This window comes from Poecilia formosa, unplaced genomic scaffold, assembly GCF_000485575.1.
Source record: "Poecilia formosa unplaced genomic scaffold, Poecilia_formosa-5.1.2 Scaffold69, whole genome shotgun sequence".
NCBI classification, from domain to species: Eukaryota; Metazoa; Chordata; class Actinopteri; order Cyprinodontiformes; family Poeciliidae; genus Poecilia; species Poecilia formosa.
Window position 1 is genome coordinate 1,328,323 of NW_006800008.1, and position 26,266 is coordinate 1,354,588.

The 26,266-nt window shown below is 40.1% G+C and overlaps 3 protein-coding genes and 1 non-coding gene across 4 annotated transcripts; 2 read left to right on the forward strand and 2 right to left on the reverse strand.

Moving 5' to 3' along the window:
* Window positions 1-2,427: 2,427 nt before the first annotated feature.
* On the reverse strand, window positions 2,428-2,500 carry trnav-aac (transfer RNA valine (anticodon AAC)). Its single transcript has one exon. It is a non-coding gene; the product is annotated as a tRNA-Val (tRNA).
* Window positions 2,501-3,808: 1,308 nt separating this feature from the next.
* On the forward strand, window positions 3,809-6,585 carry trim35-14 (tripartite motif containing 35-14). The gene is made up of 7 exons (XM_007555265.2): window positions 3,809-3,920; window positions 4,039-4,489; window positions 4,569-4,664; window positions 5,035-5,265; window positions 5,355-5,377; window positions 5,470-5,588; window positions 5,696-6,585. Exons 2-7 carry the CDS (start codon window positions 4,064-4,066, stop codon window positions 6,235-6,237), a joined length of 1,437 nt encoding a protein of 478 aa, XP_007555327.1. The 5' UTR covers window positions 3,809-3,920; window positions 4,039-4,063; the 3' UTR covers window positions 6,238-6,585.
* Window positions 6,586-7,810: 1,225 nt separating this feature from the next.
* On the forward strand, window positions 7,811-11,726 carry LOC103140278 (TCDD-inducible poly [ADP-ribose] polymerase-like). Its single transcript, XM_016673072.1, has 5 exons — window positions 7,811-8,603; window positions 8,686-8,854; window positions 9,578-9,765; window positions 9,850-10,119; window positions 10,210-11,726. Exons 1-5 carry the CDS (start codon window positions 7,816-7,818, stop codon window positions 10,646-10,648), a joined length of 1,854 nt encoding a protein of 617 aa, XP_016528558.1. The 5' UTR covers window positions 7,811-7,815; the 3' UTR covers window positions 10,649-11,726.
* Window positions 11,727-12,095: 369 nt separating this feature from the next.
* tulp3 (TUB like protein 3) lies at window positions 12,096-23,519 on the reverse strand. Its single transcript, XM_016673070.1, has 13 exons — window positions 23,173-23,519; window positions 21,039-21,080; window positions 19,583-19,634; window positions 17,317-17,479; window positions 16,080-16,295; window positions 14,839-14,972; window positions 14,554-14,745; window positions 14,360-14,472; window positions 13,649-13,766; window positions 13,447-13,545; window positions 12,571-12,742; window positions 12,309-12,472; window positions 12,096-12,239 (listed from the first exon to the last, which is right to left on the reverse strand). Exons 1-12 carry the CDS (start codon window positions 23,226-23,228, stop codon window positions 12,339-12,341), a joined length of 1,491 nt encoding a protein of 496 aa, XP_016528556.1. The 5' UTR covers window positions 23,229-23,519; the 3' UTR covers window positions 12,096-12,239; window positions 12,309-12,338.
* Between the last annotated feature and the right edge of the window lie 2,747 nt (window positions 23,520-26,266).

Here is a 26,266-nt window from a genome sequence, read left to right on the forward strand (position 1 = left end):
GACAGGCTGGTATCAGAATGACACAGCAGGCTGATCTAGTCTAGAATAAGGCAAGAATCTTGCAGTGTTTCAGGAAACCTGAAATTTGAGGTCGTCTCATAAGCAAAGTGAGAATGTACAAGCCTTCTTTCAGCCAGCTGACAAACCATGTGTAGAGTTAGGGGGGAAATCCTGTCAATTAAACTCACTTTTCCTGGCATCTAATTAAAATGAGTTTAGAAACAGCATGACAAAGAGCTGAAACGTTTCCTGTATCTCTTCATCGCAGTAACCCAGGGGTGTCAAACTCAATTTCACCGAGGGCCACTTCGGCATATTGGCCCCCCCTCAACGGGCCACATTGACGGTACAAATCAGGAGGGCATCCCTGCTAAAACACACCCCAGACAAAAGGTTGACTTCCCTCATTCAGTTCTGTAGAGGTTTATAATGAGTCGATGGTCCAGGTGTGTTAGAGAAGGAACCATCTAAAGCTCCAGATGGTCTGGAAAATATAGACTTGGGCACCCCTAGCATAAATGTATAAAAATAAAGTGTTAAAAATACATTAAACACCTCATATTGTTAAATAACTGATTTTATGTATTGAAGTTTTAAATATTACATTTGAGTTTCCATGGATGTAAAATTACTGCTCAGTTTAAAAATTACAATATTTAAATCAGTGTTTAAAGGTGAGCAAACAAATAATAAAAACAAGTCACATGGGCAGACATTATAGACTTTACGCAAAGATTTAGTCTCAGAGGCAACTGAAATCTATTAATTTTAAAAATCCTTTCTGAATATCATCTCATGGTCTCTGAACTAAATGCGTCTTTCTGACCGGGAGCTGACAGCGTGTTGAAGAGTTATGGACCGGACGCTTTGGAGCGGCTGGTTAGGAAGCACATTACAAACCTTTGGTTGAAATGGCGAGTTCAATTCAAGTTTCCATTACAGACCAGAGAAAACTAAAGAGAATGCAACGTTGTGTCAGTGCTTCTCAATTCCAGTCCTCAGGCCCCCCTGCTCTGCATGTTTTAGATGTGCCTCTACTCCAGAACAGCTGATTCAAATGATTGCATGACCTTCAAGTACTGCAGAGGCCCGTTAATCACCAAAATATTGAATCCAGGTGTGTGGCAGAAGGGAAACATCTAAAACATGCAGGGCAGGGGGGCATGAGGACCGGAATTAAGAAACACTGTGTTAATCCATTTGAGGAGCCAGAAGCGGATTTAACAAATGGAGCCTTCTGGGTTCACGTTACCCAGGAGGGCGGCGCTCTGGAGGAGCTGCAGACGTAACATCTGCCCGTTTCGGAGAAGCGAAACCACGCAACAAAATAATAATAATAATAATTATTAAATAAATAAAACACCCAGAGTTCAGTTGATCTGTTTGGATCAGACAGATCCAACTGACTGATGAGTTAGCGCAGAATTTTCTGCAGATGGGAACCAGGAGGAAGTTGTTCAGACCCCAGCGGGTGAAGTGATGCTAATTTAAGTGAAGTCGCTTAATTTAATTTATTAAAAGTTATTGGGGCCTCAGTCAGTGGTTTTTGTCACCACGAGAAAAATGTAGATGCATTTATCTGCTTAATCTGTGATGGGATCTGGATTCACGGTGAATATTAACTAAACCGCATAAAATGCAAATAAATAGCCGATGTTAATATGAATGTAATTTCACGGATAAAAATAGTACATGACCGATTTTTTTATGTTGTCGGTCAAGATAACGTCTAGCGCGACCTGCCGCCCTGACACCAACTCACACACATCTTCATTCACAATCTTACTTGTAAATCGATGTTTCTTTTCTTGGACGTTTTCATGTTAGCTTGTCTGTCGATGTCTCAGTTTTATTCGCTGGGAAAATCAATAAGCAGCTTGAGGCGACTCTGATGCTCTCTAGTAGCGAGAAGCCGTAATGTTGGCTGGTAACAATCGGAATGCATTGTGGGAGATGTAGTTTGTAGTCAATTCGTGCTCAAAACCTGTTTTAAGTCAATCATTGGTCTATAAAATGCTGGGGGGCCACATGTGGCACGCGAGCCTTGAGCATTACGCCATAGAACTGCCAAATGGTAATTGAAGTAAAGTAGCTTCGATTTCAAAGAAGCCTACATTGAAGTCGATTGGCAAATTAACCATCACGAAAGAGGAAGGCTCTTATTGTCTCAATGCACCTCAAGAGATGCATAACCTACAAAAGCCATTACTGTCTGGTTTTGAACCAGAGACCTATTGCGTGTAAAGCAAACGTGATAACCACTACAATACAGGAACTGAACTTCCTTTCTTTGTTTCAGTTTGAGGTTCCAAAGTTGATGATGTGAGATCCAACGCATGAAAATTTTAACTAAGGGTTGTACTGGGATGCCTGGAATCAGAGTACAGACCATAACACCACAGAACTCTTGTTGACCTTTGCAAAATCTGTTTCTGTCTGGGATCGAACCAGAGACCTATTGCGTGTTAAGCAAACGTGATAACCACTACAATACAGGAACTGAACTTATTTGCGTTGTTTCAGTTTGAGGTTCCAAAGTTGATGATGTGAGATCCAACGCTTGAAAATCCTAACTAAGGGTTGTACTGGGATGCCTGGAATCAGAGTACAGACCATGACACCACAGAACCCTTGTTGACCTTTGCAAAATCTGTTTTTGTCTGGTTTTGAACCAGAGACCTATTGCGTGTAAAGCAAACGTCATAACCACTACACTACAGGAACTGAACTTGTTTGCTTTGTTTCAGTTTGAGGTTCCAAAGTTGATGATGTGAGATCCAACGCTTGAAAATTTTCACAAGGGGTTGTACTGGGATGCCTGGAATCGGAGTACAGACCATGACACCACAGAACCCTTGTTGACCTTTACGAAATCTGTTTCTGTCTGGTTTCAAACCAGACCTTTTGCATGTAAAGCAAACATGATAACCACTACACTCAACAGTTTCTAAGGTAGGTTAGCTCAGCAGCTTAGAGCACCCTGCTGGTAATCCTGAGGTCAGCGGTTCAATCCCAATATGGGGCAAAGCATGTCTAAGGTCCTTCAGACAATCTACACTTCAATATAAACAAGGGTTCAAAAATAAAATCTACACTTCAATATAAACAAGGGTTCAAAAATAAAATCTACACTTCAATATAAACAAGGGTTCAAAAATAAAAAGAATTCTTTACCATTAAAAAATGTTTAGTTTTTGTCACTACAAGAAAAATGTAGATGCATTTATCTGCTTAATCTGTGATGGGATCTGGATTCACGGTGAATATTCACTAAACCGCATAAAATGCAAATAAATAGCCGATGTTAATATGAATGTAATTTCACGGATAAAAATAGTACATGACCGATTTTTTTATGTTGTCGGTCAAGATAACGTCTAGCGCGACCTGCCGCCCTGACACCAACTCACACACATCTTCATTCACAATCTTACTTGTAAATCGATGTTTCTTTTCTTGGACGTTTTCATGTTAGCTTGTCTGTCGATGTCTCAGTTTTATTCGCTGGGAAAATCAATAAGCAGCTTGAGGTGACTCTGCTGCTCTCTAGTGGCGAGACGCCGTAATGCTGGCTGGTAACAATCGGAATGCATTGTGGGAGATGTAGTTTTTAGTTAATTTGTGCTCAAAACCTATTTTAAGTCAATTATCGGTCTACAAAATGACATGGCGGGCCACATGTAGCCCGCGGGCCTTGAGTTTGACACGTGTTCTAGGTGCTTCATTTTTTCCTGTTGAGACTGAACAGAATGAGAGAAGGCAGTAAAGGGTTAAACTGCCTCTTCTCTCATTCTGTCTCCACCTTCTCGGGTGACTCAGCACAACAGGAAACAGGAAGTGTTTACAGTCAGACTCGTACTTCTGTCAGTTTTTCTTCTTTTTGGTTTGCTTTTGCCTGTTTGTGAATCTTCATTCGCTCTGTAAGGTCTTCTGCCTCTGACGCAGCTTCACCTCTCCTCCCTGCAGACAGCTAACAGTCTGCAGCTGCTGCCTCTGGCTCTCCTGTGTCTGATCACTTTGCCCCACTTTCACTTTCAGGGTAAACAAGGAGTGAAGAGTCAGAATGGCAGGCAGGCTGTCTCTGCCCGAGGAGGACCTGACCTGTCCCATTTGCTGCGCCATCTTCAGGGACCCGGTGGTCCTCAAGTGCACCCACAGCTTCTGTGCTCCCTGCTTGCAACAGTACTGGACCGGAAGGGGGCGAAGACGGGACTGCCCGCTGTGCAGAACCCAGAACCTGGACGACCCCGTGCCCAGTCTGACCCTGAAGAACCTGTGTGAGTCGTGTGTGCAGGAGGAGAGCCTCCCTGTGGAGGAGACGGGAGGGGAGCTGTACTGCGATCCAGGAGAGATGTGCCCTGTCCACAACGAGAAGCTCAAGCTGTATTGCTTGTTGGACAAAGAGCCCATCTGTGTGGTCTGCCACACCTCAAGAAAACACAAGCAGCACGACTGCTGTCCTATCAGCGAAGCAGTTCTGGATGTGAAGGTAAATACTGCAAACATGTTCCCTTCTAATGTTATAAGGTCTTATGCATTAGAAGCTTCACTTTTAATTACTCATGCAGGAGAAAATGAAGTCGGCTATTAGCTCGCTGCAGGAGAAGAGGGACGCATTTGACAAAATGAAGAAAAACTGTGAGGATGCAGTCACACACATTCAGGTGCAGTACCTCGTCTTCCCAGCCGAAGATATTCTCTCAGCATGATGCTGCCACCACCATGTTTCACCCTACGGATGGTGTGTTTGTGACAATGCACATTCTTAGTTTTCCTCCATGTAAAGTTTTGCATATATCCTATCTGGCTTGTGGTAAATTACAAATTGGTATTTTTAAACAACTACTTCTTGCAACTCGTCTTTAGCAGTCAGATTTCTACTCAATAGGTGACTTTTGATTAAAAAAAATTAAAAAATGGTTGTACTGGTACAGATATTCAGATTTTTTTGAAAAACAAAAAAATCCAAAACTACATAGAAGCCCCAAACTACTCTGAAGCTTGTGGTTGTAGTGAAAGAATATTTTCTTTCAGGCTCAGGCTCAATTCGTGGAAAGACGGACTCACGAAGAGTTTGACAAACTCCACAGCTTCCTTCGTGTGGAGGAGGAATCCCGGATGGAGACGCTGCGCAGGGAGGAGGAGCAGAAGACGGGACAGATGAGGCAGATGATGGAGGAAATCGAGAGAAGCATATCGTCCATGTCTGAAACTATCAGAGTTTTGGAGGAGGAGATGGCTCTGGAGGACCTGTCTGTCCTTCATGTAAGCTAGTTTACGATAAGAACAGGTGTGCAGGCATGCATGCGTATTGCTTCCAAGTCCTAAATGACTATTTTTTTTTCTTTTTTCAGAAATGCAAAAGTACACTTGCAAGGTAAAAAGACACATTTTCTGTTTAAATGTTTTCCTTTCTGCTATTGCACTTCACTCGCATAAAAAAACAACAACTAATTGTATCTTTTGCAGGGCAAATGTTCCAGTAGGAGAGCCAGTCATGGCTCCAGCTGCACTAATAGATGTGGCCAAATACGTCGGCTCTTTAACATTCCAGGTGTGGGAGAAGATGCATAAAATTGCCAAATACAGTGAGTCTCTGCAGACGTGCTAAACCTATAACTCTTGGAAAAGCAGCTACCTTTGGGTATATTCCTGATCGGGGACTGTTACCTGAACTCTGCCATGTTCTCTTCAGCTCCAGTCACTCTGGATCCCAACACGGCGGCCCCATGGCTTGTCCTGTCAGATGACCTCACCACGGTCCACGACAGCGATGAGAAGCAGAGGCTGCCCAACAATCCGGAGCGGTTCGACCCTGACACGGCCGTTCTGGGCCGGGACGGCATGGCCTCGGGCAAGCACGCCTGGGAGGTGAACGTAGGAGACAACACGGCGTGGGTTGTCGGCGTGGCGAAGGAGTCCATCAAAAGGAAGGAGAAAGTGTCTTCAGTCCTGAACAACGGCTACCTGTGTGTGTACTTTTACCACAAGATGTACTTTGCCGGTACTTCTCCTTTGACTCGGCTGAGTCTGAAAAGAAATCCGCAGAGGATCAGAGTGCAGCTGGATTGTGAAAAGGGCAAAGTGTCGTTCTATGACCCGCATAACAACACGCATATCTACACCTTCAAACACACCATCACTGAGGCGGTGTTTCCCTACCTCTGGGTAGGCTGTCAGAAGTGCCCTTTGACAGTTGAACCAGTGGATGTTTTCCTGAAACTTGCTGATTTTTAAGCTTTTAACTTAGGCGACCGTTTCTATAACTCTAACTTTTGTTGATCTGAACTCTCTGACATTCAGTTTAATGTTTTCAGGGTACATTTACTCAAAAAGCTAATTTCGTAACAGAGTTTTGGTTTTGTTTTTTTGTTTTTAATGATGATTTGGATTTCTCTTTCTAACGATGGTGGTTGTGTATATTCATTTGCAAATAAATAACCTTCAGTGTGTATGGCTGAAATGTAATTATGCTAGTGTTAGTCAGATGGGCTGCATAATCATGTTTGGGTTTGTGTTAACGCCAATCAAACTTTATTTGCAAATGCTAACCATATATTTATCAATAAAATTCTTAAAATAATATTTTATTTGATGTTGCATTTACTTTTTAATGGAAAAAAAATAAAATGCAAGTCATTTACCTATTCTGTGTCCAAATTTAATAATCAATCGATTTTTAAATATTTTATTTTATTTTATTTTTTTTAAATAATAAAAATAATCACATTTAAAATAAAAATAAAGATGGGACTTTTTTTTAAAAAAATGTATCCCAGGCAGTGACCTAATTCTATGGCAGTCATGCAATCTGACAGGAGGAGGCGCTGTTTCTTATATACATAAATATAAAAATCTCCGCTGTACAACAAGCTGAGGTTTTAAGAGTCTATATTTAATTACTGTTTGCCGGCAATTTTGTGTTTTTATTGTGATTTCAACTCTAAAAACCAAACGCAAAATAAATTTAAGTGTCTTCCCAACAGTTTGATAACACAAAAAAGAAAAACAACGTGTACTTCGATGTTTTACTTTATATTTTGAAACAAAAACAAACCCACTACTTGTTATTTTGTTTTTTCATTAGACGTACTGAAAAATTAAATTACCAGAACGCGCAGATAATAATTTCTATTTTTCCTCCTTTAAAAAGAGGGCGGATTTCTTTAATTGGCTGTCAAATTAATACACATAGTGGAAAAAAAAGAGAAAAAAAGCCCTGCACATTTGAGGTAACAACTACACTATAATTTATTGACAAATATGTCTTTAAATATGTAAACATTGCATGTGCATTAATTTCATATTATTCTGTAGACTTGTTTATTTTACGTCTTTTTTGTAATAAAGTTTTTCCATACTCGCCTGAGTAGAATAAAGGTCGTCGTCATTAACCTTCTGGAAAGTTACCTTCACTTTTCACCAATAAAAACTTCGGTCTTAAAATCGAGTTTTCTCTTTGCAGAGCCAGTTGACTCCTCAATATTTCATCCACGGTAAGGCACTAACGGTAGGTTAATTAATTATTACCGCGTTTCTATTTTATTTAGCTAGCTCCAGCAACAGAGCTCGTGCTACATTGTAGCTATTAGCTTAATTAGAAATTAGTTCAGCTCATACATTTATTTTGCTGATGCTACCTTGGTATGTTTTCAAGAGCTAACTCGAAGTCATTCACTGCAAAACAAGATAAAATGTCTTTTATATTTATCCAAGAGCTCTTCCTAAATTATTCATCACATCTTTTAACTATTTTTGCTGTTTATTCCAATGTGCCCAAAATTATTTTCTCCAATGTCAAATAGGAAGTCAAAGATGTCTGATGTTTCAAGTGGGAGACGAAAAAAAAGAAAGTTGGCACCCAAAGCCCCAAAGGGCCCATCTGACAGTCCCAAAGCCATGATGCTCAATTCATCCCTTCTCCTCCTGGAAGTGCCTGCCGACACCAACACCAGCCTCCCGGTGTGGGATGCCGTGAGATCCCTGAAAGTCGGCGTCACCTGGACGGTCAAACCTTACGGCATCAGTATCAACTTAACACCTCTTCCTGTGAAGCAGGGGGACGTCACCGCTTCCTGTGAGAGAGAAAACACATCCAGTGTGGCGGAAACCTCCAGCCTTCAGCTGCAGATCCAGAACACCTCCTGTGTGTTGCTGACTTTCTCCCACAGCTGCCTGCCAACGCCGCCCCACACAAATCAACCAAACCAGAGTCTTGTCAACCCGATTTCTGTGTCACTGCCTCTCCTCATCACTCATTCTCCACCAGGATATCAGCCTGGCACCATTGCAACCATAAAGCCCCCACCTGCTATCCAACCACCTACAAGTGTTTCCGGCGACCTTGATGTTGAACCCAAGAAACCTGATCTCTTATCGTTTCACACAAAGGTCTCCCCTGATGTCTGCATCTGCGATAACTTCCTTCTGGGTGCATGTGATGCAGGGGTAAAGTGTAAGATGCACCACACACCTTACCCTTTCCACTGGCAGCTGTGGTCTATAAAGACCCACCAATGGATCGACCTCTCACCTCGCGCTCAGGTCTTACTGGAGAGGAGCTACTGTTGTGCTGAACAGAGCGACGTTACCCTCATAGACAAGTGAGTTTTGGTTCAACTACCAATAATTTAGACATCAATTTATGGATTCTAATGACTGTAATTGTTTTGAATTTCCTTTTAGGGAAAAATACCACGTCCTGGACTTTGAAACAATGGAGCTGGACGATCTCTCAGAGTATGATGCAGTTAGGCGACTTACTAACTCAGAGAACGTAGAAACAAACCCTCACTTTCCAAGCAAGAGCAAAATCTACTGGTGTGAGGGCATGAACTACAAAGAGTACAGCGCGGTAACTTTTGCTTTATTGGTTTTATTAATTCTCCTTTGGTTTAAGTTTGCAGTGTATCAAAACCACAGTTTTCAGTTAATGGCTGTCCAAAACAGCTGTGCATGAGGCAGGGCAACAGGGTTGAGCAGTCATTCATTTACCTCTGAAGTCGAAACTTGGAGCTGGGAATGACTTATTTTACAAGTTAAGAGTAACTTGTAAAATACACATGTATTTATCACAGTTTACTGTAGTTGAAGTTACGATTTGTGGATTGATCAATATGAGGAACCCACTTTGGAAGATGAAATCCCCATTAAAGGAGCTACAGCATATAAGGTTAGAAGATGGGTTTCTTGAAGATTGTGACATTAATTTCCATTCAGTATTTGTGTTTAAAGTCAGTTTTTCAAGATTTTGAATGCAATTTTATTCACTTTCAGAGAGATATAAATTTGAAAGTCCTCAACAAGAAAATTAAAAGAAACATATTTAAAAGAAAAATTACACCAGGGGCAGAGTATATCCAGAAACCCCTGAGGGATGTTATATTGTAATCCAACTGCTGCTGAAAAGCACTGATATGATTGGACCCTCTTACCTTTAAAGCATAGCATCGGGTTTTTCTGCTGTAGATTTTCACCTGCTCCAGTTTTGACCTACAGCTTTCAACTTACAGCTTAATTTCACCGCCGCTGTGTGAATGACTGAACTCGAAGTACGCTCATGTTCATGTCTTTCTAGGATTTGTCTGCCCTTCTCCTGAAAAAGATGAGTGAAAAGGAGCTAAAATGTTCCTTCAGCATCGGTAAGCAGAAGTACGAGGTGGACTTCACCAGTATGACCCAGACCAGAATCAGCACCGGCTTCCAGAGACAAATTTGTTGCAGACCTGCCTACCGCTCACCAGAGTCCATGTATCCTTACCTAAAGTTTGTATTCTGGATCTTTCCCTTTCCGTCTGTTGCATCTTTGTTAGACATATTTATATTTTCTAAAACTCTTCTTGCTTTTAGGACTGGAGTCCAGTCTGACTTAGATAATTGTGAGGCCAACGCTGCTGCGGCTAACTTCAGCGTAGATCCTCTGCAGGAGTTCAGCTCCTGGTACCCTCCAGTCTGGCTTCAGGGCTCAGAAGAGGATTACCTCCTGGTTGATGTTCCGGCTGGGACTCAGGCATCCCGGAGCATCAAAAAGTTCTTCCACGAAAACCTGCCAGAGACCAAGGTCGACATCATCAGCATCCAGCAGATCCAGAACCTGCTGCACTGGGACAAGTACCAAAGGTTGTGGCCTTATTATTTAGAGAATTGCAACACAAAAAGTCAAGTAATAATTAAATAAAAAAATAAAATAAACCTGCGTTGTCGTCACAGGCAGAAAACACACATGCAGAAACACCACACGGAAGCCGAGGGACCTCTGGAGAGACATCTCTTCCACGGGACCACAAAGGTCGCCTCAGAGAGCATCTGCCTCCACGGCTTTGACCCCCGGGTGGCCGGCCTCAACGGACACTCTCACGGGTTCGGCTCTTACTTTGCTACCAACGTGCTCATGTCCCACGAGTACACAGAAGCAAACGAGTACGATGAGGTTGGTTGCATGTTTCTGGCCAAAGTCCTGGTGGGAAGAGTTTGCTTGGGGAAACATAACTACCGGCGACCGCCCAACGCCAAGGTCAGTCTCTACGATGCCTGCGTCGACAACAAGCAAAACCCTCTGATGTTTATAGTGTTTGACAGCTGCCAGTGCTACCCATACTACCTGATCAAGTACAAAAAGTTATCTGAAGAGATTAATATTCTCGACTGATGAGAATTAAATCAGAAATAGTCTGTCAGAAAGTGTTCATGACAATATGCAGCATTTAGAAATGTTAGAAAATGTTCTGGTTAACATAAAGTGCACAGTTCTGCAATGAAGTTTTCACCAAAAAGGATTGACAGTTGATTTGTTTTTACAAGTTCTTTATTTTTTCTTCTTTAAAAGACCGTACATCAGTGGAAATAAGCACTTTTGAGTTCCCTTTTGAAATTTCCCAGAATCAAATTGAAACGTTTATGAAAATTGTTTTCAGTCAATAAAATTCTTTTTCACACATAATTAAATGTAAAAACAGGAATTGAGAAATTGTAACATTTGTATTGGTTCTAATAAAAGCATACATTTCAGACTGGGAAGTTTTTCACTAAACTCACTTTGCAGGAACAGAGAAACATGATGGTAATTTTTTATGGAAATCTAAATTCTTCAACAGTTTATTGCACAATCTGCCATATAGAGTTCAGACAAAAGTGATTTTTGAAATATTTGTGAGAAACTGTGTAGCACATGAGGAGTGTAACAGGTGGAGAGCTCCAGAGGGCCATTTGAGGCCTTATTTCAGGAGAGGATAATACAATATAAACCTAACATTTTTTAAAAAACAAAGAGTTAAAGTTTGAACTTCTTATGAAGTCTTCTCTGATCCACAGTTAAAATTGTAAATATATACTCAAATATAACTGCACACCCCAATGATATTAGCTAAATTAGTCTTGGCTAATTAGCCGTTTAAAGTAGGTAAACTTAAAATTCTGCTGAGCAGAGCGGTCACATATGAAGTACAGATGTATGTATATATTTGAGCCTACATGTGTAGCGTTTCGATAACGTTTGTGGATTTGTGTGAAATTCTTACTTCTGCACGTCTTATAGAAGAAAAAGAAAGAAAAATGAGGCACCTACACATGGCTGACTACCATGTAGAGAGAAATTATATATGGGCAGTACAAATTTTCATTTAACTTATGTTTGGCTTTTGTAATTAATACAAAAAACAAACAAACAAAAATCACAGTTTGTGCATCTGTTCACCAAAATAACAGCTCACCAGTGTTATAACAGGAATTTAAAAAAAAGATTGTCTTTATATTCTGGTAAAAGGAGTAAATCAATCCAAAAAAAATAAAATAAAATTAATGTGTATTGTATTTTTTAAAATGTGCAATGGTGCATTTATGTGTTTGTGACGCCAAAACTAACATTTCAGTCACAAAAACAAAACATCCATGCATAAAAATGCACTTTAGACACAAGGGGCAATTAAAATAGGTGGCAATAATAATAATATTAATTATAACTGAATTTGTAAACAAAATAAAGGCAAACAAAAAATAACTGACCACTTTTCTATTTAGGAGGCTAAACTTTGTGCCTGCAGATGGCGCCAGAGGGAAAAAGGATTAAATAGAGTAGAAACAACAGAATACAAGATCAGTTCAGTTCATATATCTTTACATGAGGTTATAAGCATGACATCAGCTCTTCTTGTACATGGTGTCTCATAAGATGGAATGAGTTTTCTCTTTTAGCCTGTACATGTTTTACATATTAACAGCAGCTGAACACAGATGGTTCAAATCATATGAAACTACCCGTGTAAAGCTGTTTTACAGCATGAAAATCAAAAAGAAAGACGAGTGAAACACGCCAGCTGGCTTGCTTGCAGGACACCCTCCCGTTACTCACAGGCCAGCTTGTTGTCAAAGCTCGACAGGCCAATGGCAAAAGCTTGAAGAGCACACATAGGGTAGCTGTAGTCGAGGGTGAAGATGTCTTCGGCAACTCTTCCAAACTGCATGATGATGTAGTCAGCTGTGGTTGGAGGAAACGCCGTGTTCAGTCGACAGTCAAAAAACAAAACAAAAAGAAAACAGTCAACAGCGATGCCACACATTGAAGTAAACACTCACGGTCGTTGTCGTGTACTATCTGGAAGTTTTTCACTGAAGCTTGTGTTACGCGGCCGTGGAAGTTCAGAACATAAGACTGGGTGTCTTCGTTCCAAACGGGGGCCTTGTTGTGCAACTCAATCAGGTTTTCCATCACGTTGCTCTGCCACCTGCTCACCAGGGTCTCTTGTTCCTGCCACATAAACCAAAACATGCTAATGCTACCTCCAGAAAATATACACACCCCTCACTATCAACAATTTGTCTTCAGAAGACATCTAATCAGCAAATTGTTCCAGAATTGCACCAGTCATGGTTGCAGCATGGTGGCAACGTAACAGAACTCCTTTAGGTAGTTCATCATTCTGATCTGTTCTTTTTGGCTGAGGCGTTGCTTTAATGGACAGTTATTTCCTCAGTTTTGGAAGAATTGTTGCTCTCACTTTTTTTTTTTTTTTTTTACTTTCAGACAGTTGTCATAATGCATATCCATGGTAACAAGTGTTTTTAAAAGTGGGAGCAGCTGATTCACATGTTAAAACCTTAACTACAACTCAGATCCCAGAGAAGTTGACAATGAGAACCAACTGATGACATTATCTTGGACATGTTACTATCATCTCTGTTGAAGTGCATTGTTAGAATGACACCACTGCCACAAAAGACTAAAGAACATAACATAAAGAAAGTTGTGTTGAGAAGTTTCAAGCAGATTTAGTTTATTAACCAGCATTCTTAATCCAGTATGTATGACATAACTGCAAATTTACTAAGATATGGTCGTCCACCTAACGTAACAGGTCAGGCGAGGAGAGTTAAAGATAATTAACAACACAGCCAACACTGCAGAGTTCAGAGGAAATACTTTTGCATAAACCTTTTTTCTGTTGGACTCACATTTTGAGGTCTTACAGGGATCCGCTCATAGTTCAAGTTCATCCCTGGGAGGAGAACGGTCATTTTACGTGGACCTTTGAATCCCAGCAGGTTGGTATCCTGACAAAAAAAAAAAAAAAAAAAAAGGATTGCACAAAGAATGTGATAAAGTCACCATAAAGGACACGCTCAACAGCATCTTGGTTTTTTGCCACTGGCTCACATAGCAGATTGCAGCCAGCTCCTGTCGTGTGTTGCTTTCTTCCAGCAGCATCCCGAGGTTTTTGCCGGGATTGATGCCGTTGTCATACACTGTGAATTTAGTACCCGTGTAGTTGGACCTGGTTAAAGAGAAAACACACGCATATATATATATATATATATATATATATATATATATTTTAAAACTATTTCTGTTAAACCAACATGCCCACAAATGTGTTTGTTTAGGTCAGCAGTGGTTCTAGCCTTGAAACTTTCCCGTGGCGGCCATTTTGCCCAGTCACTCTTTTATTGTTAGATCATGAACTCTGACCTTAACTGAGGCAAGTGAGCTCTTTAGAGCTTTGGATGTTATTCTGGGATGTTTTGGGACTTCCTGGTTAAATTGTTTATGTGCTTTTGGAGCATTTATTTGTTTATGTTTCTGAGCAAAGCTAAAGGGCTAATTCACCATTTTTAAGAAATCAGGACTTCAGTTGTGCATTCAGAGAGAACAAACCTGAGCGGGATGATTCCCAAATTTTTTAGAGATTTGTTTGAAATTCATTAACTCTTAATTCCAAATTGATAAGCAGCATCTTAGAATTAAATGGACAAAAAAAAACACATACCTTACTTTTATTATTCTACATCTATTTGATTATCTAAGAAACTATAATGTTTAAAACTATATAGTCTCTTTGTGAAAACTACGAAAAAGCATTCGGCTCGCCTCAGTTTGCCGATGAAGCTCTCTCCGTCTCGTGTCAGATCCGTGGCATCCACTGAAATCAAGTAGTTGGATGTTTTGCTCTTCTTTCTCTTTCTTCCAGCCAACAAAAACGCCTGCAGAGAAAAAGATATTGTAGAATTAAAACTAGGGACCTGACTTTGTGAGTAACATAAGTTCATTTGTCTGGCTTTCACCTTTCTTTCTTCGTCTCGCTCCATGTGCATGAAGTAGGTGGGGTAGAGGCCGCGGTCCATGCCCTTCTTGTCCCGAGTAATCCTGCATTTAAAGATGACGCCGCGAGGAGCCGGCAGCAGCACAAACTCCTCCAGGTTGGCTGCGTCTGCAAGGACGCTTTCTGCAGAAAGTGATCCGGGGATTACTGCCTCCTGGGATAAAAGGGGAAGAATGCAGCACTTAATTTTCCTGGAATTACCTGAATGAGTCGGTAAGCGAGTGGTAGAAGTTGGTGAAAAACTCACGGGAGCGTTTTTGCCGCTGGAAGCCGAGGCGGGTCTGGGTGCGTCGGCATTGGAGAACAGAGAACCCGTCCGTTCCTCGTTTGCCTCGTCTCCGTGCTCGCTGGCTTCATCAAAGTTCATGCTTTCACACAGACCTGTCGAACGGCACGAGGGGAAAAAGCATGAGCACAGATCGGCAAAACGGGAATTCCTATTGGGAAGCTTTTTCACGCAAGGCATGAAGGCAGAAAACGTTGCGGAAATCCTCCAGCACAAGATTTCTTTTTAAATAAATCTCTGGAGAGGATTAAAGAAGACGCCTCGTTCTGCTCTTCGATACATGAAAAGTATTTCTATGTATTATGCAACACTTGGGAAATGTCTGACTCCTGTTTCTCTGGAATGATCTACGGGGCATTTCTTCTTCCACAGGGAGACGGCTGGCTGCTCTTCTATGCAAAAAAAAAATCTTAACAATTCAAATAATTACTGGATCATTTCAAATCAGAAACAGGATGAGAATGACTCAGCTCTTCCTACTCTGCAAATGCCAGAGTTTTTTTGTTATGAGGCTTAACACTAGGAGCCAGGCAGTCATGCAGATGTAAAATGATTCCAGCAGACGGAAGGCCTGAGGCATCTGTCTGCTCATTGGTAATTGGATTTATCAGCCAAGACGTAGCTCTTGGCTGCCGCTAGACCCAACTTTAATTCACTGATGGAAAGAAGTGGTGGTCCACTGGTGCTAAAGCATCTCAGGAAAGGACAGAAATTATAATACAGTGAATATTCTAACTTGGCATAGCATTTAAAAGTGATAAATAAGTTAGCTCAATTCAGTTCAAAAATATCTTAGTTATCCCAAAGGGAAATTAAATGTCACAAATTATATCGTTAAAGAAACTACAAAGAATCTTTGTGGATTTGGGCTGGAAGGGTCTGCAGTAGCAGTCTGTCTTCCAACAAGTCTTAAGAATCCTCTGACTGAAGACTGCTGCTGTATGACAGTCTCATGGCAGAGAAGCGCTGGAGTCTGGGACACGATCCGATTAATGGAAGACCTGGTTCAAGGATCACGTCTAAACACTGGCTATGAGTTCAGATTAAAGCAGCATACACACAAAGAGCTAACAATGCAAAAAAAATATAATAGTTGAAATCTTTTTTTTCTTTTTTTTTTAACAAAAGGAAGGCAACCAAACAAAATCCGTTGTTTTCCTGAGAAAACAGAATGAATGGAGACCTTTTGGCACCAAGCTGACCTTGTTTCTGTAGCAGCTGGTGGATGTCTGTCTTGGGCTCCAGCAGAGTGGCGGTGTCGCCGTCTTGTTCCGTTTCTTCGGCTGCAGGACTCTGCGGCTGAGGCGGAGACTGATGGCGGGGCTGCGGCGACGAGGGCTTGCTCACTGACCGAACTTGGATTTTGGTTCCCAGATCGCCGGCTTCTGATCCCAGGAAAGCTGCCGGTCCATCAATACCTACAACAGTTGGAAAGTTATTACTATTATTCTGTTATCTTTACACAGAGAGTCACTCTATCCACTGTTTTGTATTTAATCATTAGAAGCCATCTTAAAACCTTTGGTAGTTTAGTATTTTTGATAAATGATGTCCATCAAAACAAGAGTATACAATGTAAAGTTGCATACAATGCCCCATTTTTATTAACTGTGGTTCAGTTATTGGTTTTTATGAAATATGTCTGATTAAGACTCTGAATGAAACCAAAATAACAATGAGCAGCAACTTAAACATGTCAGAACACGTATTTTAATCCTCTTAAAACCTTTTTACTTTAATAACTAAGGTGACAGATTGATTCACCATTAAAACATTAAACAGGACAGGTTTTTATTCCATCAATCTGCCAAATGATGGAGGACGAGGAACTAATGATGTTCTCCTCAGTTAGAAGTTAATGCACAAATAGAATCCAGTTATCTTCTAATCTATGATTAAAAGATTACTTTTCACTGGACTTGTTGATTTGATCAATTGGAATATATGTGTGATTATACAAATAAACTGTATTGATATAACCAATAATCTGCAGGTCAAATACTAAAAAAGGGTAATTTTTTTTTAATTCATCAAAAATGAAACTGGATGATCGTACTGGCATCAACAATCAGTACGAACATCACTTTATTTTGTATTTATTGATAAATGACAGGGTTATCTTGCAATCCTTTCATTTTATATTGGATTTAAGGAACCTGCAGGATTTATTTTCTTTTAACATTTGGAAGATGCATGTGTTGAATTACAATAAAACTAGCAAAATTGAGTTTGGAATGTCTTAGGAAAAAATAATCTGAATCATCAAGTCTGTGCATGTAAATATAAGAGGGAAGCTAGCATTGCTTGATGTACTTAATGATTAAATGCATAGCTTGAAAGACGTTTTTATGTAATTTATGCTGCTTTTAATAAAAAAAAAAAAAAACACTCTTTTGCGACAGTGACCACGTAAGAGATTCCTGCGTTTGATTCTCTCACCATCAAGGATGACGTCGCTGCTGATGCTGAGTTGAGACTCCACCAGCGGGTCCTGCTCGTCGCAGTGCCGCGTCCTGTTGCGGCGGGGCCGGGCCTCGGTGTTGGGCTGGACCATCATGGGCTCCTGACGTTTCCGCCGCTGCTTCTGCTCCAGCAGCGCCCGCTGTGAACGCAAGGCATCATGGGAGCTCAGGCTTTCAGACAACGTTCAGGCTGACCTTCCCCAAACAGCTGATCACGTGCTCATGAAAAAAATAACTAATTATTCAATGTTTGATGTGAAGAGGTTGAATGCAGCTGAGGTGGAAAACATTACAGAGTGGAGGGTAATTACATCTATATGCATGATGAGATGCAACCTGTGTCTCCCAGTAAATGCTGCAAATAGCCTGCCTAATAAAAAAAATAAAAAATAAAAACTGGTCTGCACTGCACCTGCTACTTGACTGTGATGGAAAATAGAGATATCTAATCCAGTGTGCTCCTGAAAACTCCTTGTGGTTATGATGTACAGGCAGAGCCTCTGCTCTCCTAACCCAACTGTGATCAGAGCAGCCAATGGGATTACGCAAGCGGATTAATTAGTGTGCCAAAACGCACAACAACACGTCTCGATGAGTGACGCTGCTCAGTGAGCTGGACGACACCAGGAAGCCTGGCGTCAGATTTGGCAAACCAAAAACGGGGCTTTCATAATTCATCAGTCAAAAACTAGATGACATCTGTTAGTGAACTAGAAAAGCATCAGTTACACATCTCAAGTGAAAAGGTGCACACACTGGCAACCCAGACCATCAATATGAGGGAATTTAATAATAAAATTTCATTTGGAATAAATCTACAGAAGCATTTTATTATTTTGTGCAGATTTATAAAAATTAGTTACATTTTTTTAAATGTGTGGAAGATCTTACCTCCTCATAAGATCCTCTTACTGCAGAAAATGTCAAGGATTCTACATTTATTTAAGAAATCAATATGAAAATAAATCTCAAAAGACAATTATTATAAATCAATCTGTAATTGTGCTTGTTATTCAACAACAGTAAGGTGTTTTAAAGAAGCAATCAAGACTGTAGTTTATTTTGTCATTCTGGAGCTATTTTAATCCGTTGTGAGGTTCAGTTATTTTGTTATGACTGAGAACTGGGCATTTACAGATCAGGAAGTGACTTAAGGCGTTCACGGTCCTCCCTGTGCGAATCAAAACATCAGGGAAATGAAAACTCTGGACGGAGTTCACAGCAGATACTGAATATGATTATAGTTTATTTATTTTTTTAAGTCCAATTCAAGGAACACACTTTTCTGGATAAAAAAGGAAACTGTTCAAAACCTCACAATGAAACACTAAAGTAATGTTGGTAAAGCGCAGCTTTCTCCTGTTTGACCAAGATAAGCAAAAACAAAGATTAAATGTACAAACCTGTTCCATTGTGCAGAAATTATTGATCCTATAGAGCAAAAAATGACACAGAGTCCAATTTTTTCCAGACAATAAAGGAAGGAGACCAAATGAATGCTGGCTTTTCTTTGCCTCCTTTTCTGAAGCTCACAATCGAAAAGTTGATGGCCTCGTCTGCATAATGTGCTCCTCTGACAGAAAAGGCCTATCTCACTATGACAAGCAGCAGAGTGTGTCTGTGCAGTCACCGTTGCTAACTGAATGAGCGGTCATTAGCGTCAGAAGGAGGGGGCAGATAAAGGGGGCTCCCAGTGAAAAATGCTTTCTTGGTTTTGTCTATATGAAAATGCATTCAGGATTTTTTCATATAACATGTACCTAACATATGCTTTTTTCTTCTTTTTTTTTTACATTTACATTTATCATAATTTTCATGTATTCACATTTAAGCAAAGCAGTTCATGTGTTTCCTGATAAGAACAGAAGTCTCCATATGCCTCTCCTCTTTGGGACTTTGGGTTAAGTGTGAACCAGAAACCTGTGGTGGATTTAGTCTCCACCATAGGTCCACCTAACCGTCAGTATTTCTGCTGACGTTCAGGTAATGCATAAAACTGTAAATCAGTTATCCTGGCGAGACAGTCGTTTGAGAAATGATAGCTCTGAACAAACCTGGTCACATCAGAGCAGAAATCACAACGGCAACCTGAACGCTGCCAGAATCTCTTTTTCTACTCAACTAGAATTGCAGCCACAATCAACCCGACATACAATATGAGCTACGCTGCAAGAAAACAACAAAACAGAAATCATGTGACTGGTCAAACGTTGCTATTTCATGAAGAAAACTCCAGTTCCCACCTGTCTTTCCAGCTTCTGTTGCATTAAACTGCTGCCGTCGTCTTCAATGCCACTGCAGGAGAAAAGCAAACATGAAGGATTTACACGTTTTTCTACAGAAAAGTATGAATGTAATGTCCCACTTCAGCAGCTTTTTTTTTTTCTTTTTTTTTTGCAAAGTCAGTAAGACCTACTTTTATTAATTAAGCATTACTCAAAATTACTGAGCAGAGAGACGTTTATCATCATGTTCTGGAAAATGTAATCCTGAAAAGAGGAAGGGAGGACGACCTGCAGTGTAGGAGCTGATGTGCACTTACATTCAGCACCTTTCTAAAGGGACATGTTGCTAAGCTACAGTAGCGAGAGAGCAGAACAATAGTAGAAGTCACTACTGTCAACCCCGACTCCACGACCTAAACAGAGCCAAATCAAAACTCAATTAGGAGTGATTCACCAATCAGGCTCATTTCTCTTTCATCTGAAATATCGCACGTTCTAGTGGAGTGAAATGACTTTGTTCGTAGAGAGGGATCAAAGCTGGATGTCCACATACAGCATGATGTAAACTCATCAATTTCCAACTATTTCTGTCATTGTCATTTATTTTCTCCAGCTGCAGATTTCAGCTGATGACTCACATCACAGAAGGACTCTGGACGGCCATTTCTGAACGCACAAAAACGACACGAGTGCTTTGATAAGTCTGTCTCCCTCAGCATAATGTGGAGCCTAATAGTCAGCACAGGCATGACTCATACAGTCATTATGCTACCCTTTGCCAAAATTGATCATCTTGCACAAGTGAGTGCCATGCATTGACTAATAAATCCCTTAGTGTTGTTACTGGTAAGCAGATGGGTCACCTGGGAGGTCCATCTGGCATCTGAGACGGAGGGAAGGGAGTGGAGACTGATAGTAGTTCTTAATTACACATATGAGAATACTATTTAAAGGGAAGGAGTCGGGATTAAGACCTGCAAGTAGACAAAGTAGTGAGATGTTGGCCAACTCATTAGCAAGTCATTACGACTGTCTGCGAAACTTGTTTCCTGTTGTAAAAACGAGTATTAACAAATTTCTGGGTCCCAAATGTGTAATTAGATATCTCTGAAGAGCATCTTAAGTGGTTTCTAATATTATATGCTCGGATACTTTTTCAGCTTTTGACAAACAAAACAGTAGAAGTGTCACATAATAATAATTACTAAAGGTTTGGATAAAAAAAACAATAAAAAAAAACACAGTTTTCACAACAAATTTAATTGCTCAATACATTTATGCCAACTCATTTTATCTCTTCTAACACTTATGGCAAAACATCATTTGGAGCCATTTCTCAAGTTATTTTGATTTCTAGAAAGAACCAAAAAAGGTTTAGCCATTATCTGCTCTGGATGTCCATAATCCTAACTTCTTGTTTCATACTGAAAGCTGTTGAAGATGAAGGATTGTGTTATTGTGGACTGTGGTTTACCTTGATGTCGAGTTGGAAGAGAAGTTGTTAGAGCTGGAAGGTCTTCAGCGAAAAAGGGAAGAGAAGATTATGTGGAGAGAAAAATACACCAGTCAGTTCAACAACATAGTGAAAAAACAATTCTAGAGAAGTGAATAAAAGGGCAAATTCACCAAGTAATTGGCATTAAATGAGTCTAACTCCTAAAAGACACCACCTGGCAAACATTTAAATGTGTTATGCATATAATCAGAGGAAAATACTCTATGTATATTTATATCTGTCAGCCAGAGCAAAGAACATTGCATTGTGAAAGACTAGAACTGTTTGTGGTAATCTGTGAAATCGATACGTCTGCTAAATCTGGTCGCTTTGACGAAGGAGCAAAGGGGAAAAGGAGATAATGACTAAATACACAAAACAGTAAATATCCTATGTTTTATCTTGAATTCAATCATTTAAAGCCATTCCACTGTTTCACAGTTAAAACAAATATTAGTTTATTTCCAAAAGGGATTCCAAGAAGGCCAACATTCCTCATTACAAGTTAAACTGGTTGACATCGAGTAAAAAATCTCTTATCCATACAAAGTCAGACGGAGCCTCATCAGCGCTGGAAGTGATCAATGTTTCATTAGTCTCTCACAGCTTGGGTGACAGGAGGAGGACAAGCAACTCTTGTACCTTCATCATGTGTCAGACCACAGTAACCATGGAGATCGTAGCTCCATCAGCAGAACACCTCCAGCAGCATTGATTAAAACCTCCAGTCACATCTTGTACTTTACAGTAATTGGAGGCCTTTAGCACTTTGCTGTAAAGATTTACAGACTTGAGTTGTGAGGATGTGTCCAGAAATGAGACGCTTAACCGGGCAACCTGGAGCAAGACGACTTTTAATTAAATATTAAATGTAAACAAATGGCATTGAGAGTGAAGTCTGTCTAACAAACTGGTGAATCAACATGTCATCTAAATAGGGCTGTATAATTCACTGCACTGTCTAATAGACAAATAAATGCAGAATTTATTTTCTTCAGACATTTCTAGCAGTTCTTGCACCCATTTCCACATGCTGTCACCACAGACGTGACTGCTGACTAGAAAAATGTGATATAAAATCTTTATATGGCTCCCACAATGTCTCTGGAAAACACAGTAAAAGTGACTCAAATTTTTCTGCAAACAAGGCCCAAGACTCAGCAACTAGTTTGATATGAAAAAATGTTAATCAGGAGTAGCTATGGTCTTTCAAAATACCAAATTAGCAAGAAAAAAAGTGCAGCAATTAATTATCAGTCACAGATATGAGAGGTTACAAGCAACAGATGAGCTACTGTTTGTAATTTGAAAAGATCTAACTTTCAGATTACCCATACTGTCTAAACAGAACAAAAAAGTGACTATAAGGTTTATTTCAGAGTATTTAATGCTTTCAGTTCCAGAAAATGAGATTTAACAAAAGCACAACATTTCTGAAGAAAGTCAACAAGAGAGAGATCTAAACATGGTTTATCTGCCCCACGGTGGTAAATTAAAAAAAATTATGAACACATGAAAAGCAAAGAAGTTTAATACAAGCAGTCTAAATTGCTGTGAACAAAGATGTGTTAACTTAATAATAAATTAGTTCAATAAACAGATTTTTAGATGGCATTATAACTGGAACACGAGCTAATCTTTGCTGTTTTGCTAACATCCACCATTTTTTTTGAAGACACATTCAAAGGTCACTGAGGATGTTGTTAGTTACATGCCTGTTCAAATCAGCCAGCCAACAGCACACACACACGCTCACACACAACTGGACAGACACAAATCACCAACTCTAGTTACAGCAAGCACAGTCTCAAGCTGATGCTTTGAATAAGTAAAGACATGGTGGCAGAAACATGAGCAAGAAGTACAAGAGCGTACAGCAAGGCGCTCTGACCACCTGCCAGCTGACTGGTCAGGAAGATAAGGCAATGCATTGACAAAACAATGCTTTAGCTCTGCTAAAGGCTACTTTGTATTCTAGTCGTCTGTTGCAAAAGACTGAAAACACATTAGTTGGACAGGAGAGTCACTTCTCCAACATCTCTATAGAAACAGAAATTTCCAATGGAAAACAAAGCTAAGAGTCGTTCTTTTGTCTGTCGGTATGAGCAGCTACCTGTACGACCAGCGGCTGTAGACCGGATGAGATCCTTCAGTCTTCATAGACTCCATGGTTGCAAATGTCTTAATGCTAATCCAGGTATTTTCCTCCAGTGGTGAAAAAACTTTCCCTCAAACTTGTGGTTAAACCGTCTGCTCTGCCGGACCCACATACACATACCCACACACACACATACACACACACACACTCGACCTCCACGCTCCGAGATCTCTGGCAGATATTACAAAGAAACGGCAGTTCTGCTATCTTCCACCCATGGGAGTGACAGTTACCCAGCGCTAAGGTAGACTGAGGTTGTGAGGCTTGTGCCGTTACCATGGCTTCACACTTCAGACAATGCACAAGAAGCCAAGACAGAATTTGTACGGAAGTGACAGCGCTAAATGTCAGTGTACTGAAAAAAATAAAAGACAGAAAGCAGCAAAGTTCTATCAAGCATAGATGCCTCTAAAAAGACAAAAACATAAAGAAGCTCATAATTGTGAAGAGAAAAGAAAAGTATATATATTACAAGTTTCTGACATATTCTGGCACATCAATCAAACCACAACTTCTTATTCTGTCTGGCATCTTTTAAAAATGCTATATTTGAAAGACGGACTGGAACAATTAATCGCGTGAATCATGATTAATTGATTACTGAAATAATTGGCAACTAATTTAGTAATCAAGTAATCATTAACTGAATTAAAAAAACTATAAAAACATGCAATTCGCTGAAAGATCGACACATGACCAACCCGTACTAAAGGAATGCTAAGTTATTGCATTTTAGGAAGCGAAACGTTTACTTTCTTATTTAAATAAGGAATTGAAATTTGCATTTTTAATCCTGCATAAAATAAGCTTTGGTGGTTTAATGAAAGATCCGCAGAAACTGACAATTTTTTATCCAGTCAATCGTCAGAATGAATCGATTAACTGCAGCACTATTGGAAAGTTGTGGCACTTTAAAACTATAAATATCTCCAAAAAATGTTTCCCCTTTCAACATTTTCACAGCTCAACTGCCTGCAGAAGGTTTTCAGCTCTGTCAATGTGACGCTGGAAAAGTGCATGCATGGTTTTTAAAGGGAATGCAACCGATAAGATTCCCCTTTTCTAAAAAACATGATGGATAACCATAACCTAGTTGCTAGGAAACCAGTGTCTCCCTACTTTGACACCTATTTTACCAAAGTAAGAAAATGGGAGTACATTGTGTGTGTTTGTCTAAAACTGTATGTAAGGCCAGTGATGATAAGCGTGGGACTCTTTCACCAGAGGGAGTAATTATTGAGCTCCAAACAAACGATGGAAATAAGCCGCAAGAGTTGATAATAATACCTGTTCCCACGGGAACCCCGAAGCATCACCTTCCACCACCGACTCTCCAGCAGCGATCCTTTGCTGTGTTTCAGCGAAACGCAAGAAATGTAAGCTGCTGATTACCGACAGCGCTCTTTGCAAACTCCTTCCTGGAAAAGTGACTCACCACGGCAGGGAACCAAAAATGTTTAGCGAAATTTACATAGTTCTCCAGCAGTATGCGTAAGAAAATACCACAAATTTTGCACAGCTTTCCAGGCAATTGAGAGAAGAGCTTCGTCAGGTTAAATGTGTGTGGGGTTTGCATAAATAAACCACTCGACCACAAGTCATAGTTCCAGCTGCCGAGGAACACCACTGTCCGAGTTCAGATATTTCAAAATGATTTACACAGTGGTGCAGTTTCAATTTCGAGGATAAATGGAATAAACTGCTCAGGATTCAACGCAGAGGCTTTCTTACTTCACTTTTTTTTTTTTTTTTTCCTTGAACAGCAGTCTAACCAACAACCCCAACAAACTACACCGACCTTCCACTTTCATCTCTTGGCTAATGTAAGCAGTTCCTGCAACACTGCATAGGCATGCTGTTATGAAAACTGTTGCTCTTTAAACAGCTCATCCCAGCATGTACAGCGTGGGATCTGTAACAGCAGAAAATCTGCCAAGTTTCTCAGCATTCAGCAGCTTTTAACGCAAGAACCTCAGATTCAGTGTCAAATATTTCACACTGAATGTCAGAGAACCGTCCATGGCGCGTTCGTCTCGAGACTCTGTGACAGGTTTGCAAGAGTTGGAATAGAAAAGCAACATCCATCCACTTCTTCTGGAAATACTGAAGCGGCCATTTGTGAATTGTCACACAAGCTGACTAGTCTGGGTGAGTCCACAGAGCGGTGAGCGATCCAGCTGGTATGCTGAGGAGAGATGTGTTTATTTCCGTCATGATGACAAAAAGCAACACTGAAAAAACAGAAGAAAAAAAAATATCCAAGATGGTAGCATCTGTATGTCAGGCATATACAAAAGTATTCTTAAAGAGATTAAATCACAAACTTGCTTAAATCCTAAACTGGACTGGCACTGCAACAGGAAACGACTTGAAGTTACTTTGATTTCTATCTGGAAAATAAAAGATGTGAGACTTGTGCTCCACGGCTACAGCTCTCAAAACAAAACAGAGCTCTCGTCACAAACTTTCTAACTCATCCAAAAACTTCCCTTCAGTCTGATCAGGTTCATATTAGAACTGCACAATGATTTCAATCAAAATAATCACAGTATCAATGTGTGCATTATCATCACAACTGCAAAGGAGTCATTGGATGCAATATTTATTAGATTTTAAAGTTTCAGATGCCTTGCATTTAAACTTGTCTAGCCAATAATATATTTCGCCAGCTGAACGAACTTTCAATGACCTTTATGCCCACATCTGGTAGACATCAGTAACAGAGATGCCAAAAACTCTGCAAGTTTGTGGACATTGAAACAATGGAAAGGAAAGGGAGGAGGGACAAAAAAAGTGGCTTAAATGTAAACAATATTTAGCATTTTCAAAACCCAGTCTTTATAAAATTTCCTTTTACTTACTTTGACATGTTGGAGGTGACATTTTAAACGTGTACCTAAGACTTTAAATAAGTGAAGCACAAAGTAATGGGATTAATACGCTGGACAACTTTCAGCCATTTTTAACATACCGGTGTCAGACTGTAAAGTAAAACTCTCCACATTTTTCACTGTAGAGAGGGCAGGAAAATATACATAAATAATATACA

What these genes read in the sequence shown, in the direction of transcription:
- trim35-14 (XM_007555265.2), top strand. Translation starts at nt 4,064, where the DNA reads ATGGCAGGCAGGCTGTCTCTGCCCGAGGAGGACCTGACCTGTCCCATT. An exon ending in AAGCAGTTCTGGATGTGAAG is followed by an intron (nt 4,490 to 4,568) that starts GTAAATACTGCA and finishes TTACTCATGCAG; the next exon opens with GAGAAAATGAAGTCGGCTAT. An exon ending in ATGCAGTCACACACATTCAG is followed by an intron (nt 4,665 to 5,034) that starts GTGCAGTACCTC and finishes ATTTTCTTTCAG; the next exon opens with GCTCAGGCTCAATTCGTGGA.
- LOC103140278 (XM_016673072.1), top strand. Translation starts at nt 7,816, where the DNA reads ATGTCTGATGTTTCAAGTGGGAGACGAAAAAAAAGAAAGTTGGCACCC. An exon ending in GACGTTACCCTCATAGACAA is followed by an intron (nt 8,604 to 8,685) that starts GTGAGTTTTGGT and finishes ATTTCCTTTTAG; the next exon opens with GGAAAAATACCACGTCCTGG. An exon ending in CACTGGGACAAGTACCAAAG is followed by an intron (nt 10,120 to 10,209) that starts GTTGTGGCCTTA and finishes TTGTCGTCACAG; the next exon opens with GCAGAAAACACACATGCAGA.
- tulp3 (XM_016673070.1), bottom strand. Translation starts at nt 23,228, where the DNA reads ATGGAGTCTATGAAGACTGAAGGATCTCATCCGGTCTACAGCCGCTGG. An exon ending in TCTTCCAACTCGACATCAAG is followed by an intron (nt 19,635 to 21,038) that starts GTAAACCACAGT and finishes TTTCTCCTGCAG; the next exon opens with TGGCATTGAAGACGACGGCA. An exon ending in AGCTGGCTGCAATCTGCTAT is followed by an intron (nt 13,546 to 13,648) that starts GTGAGCCAGTGG and finishes TTTTTTTGTCAG; the next exon opens with GATACCAACCTGCTGGGATT.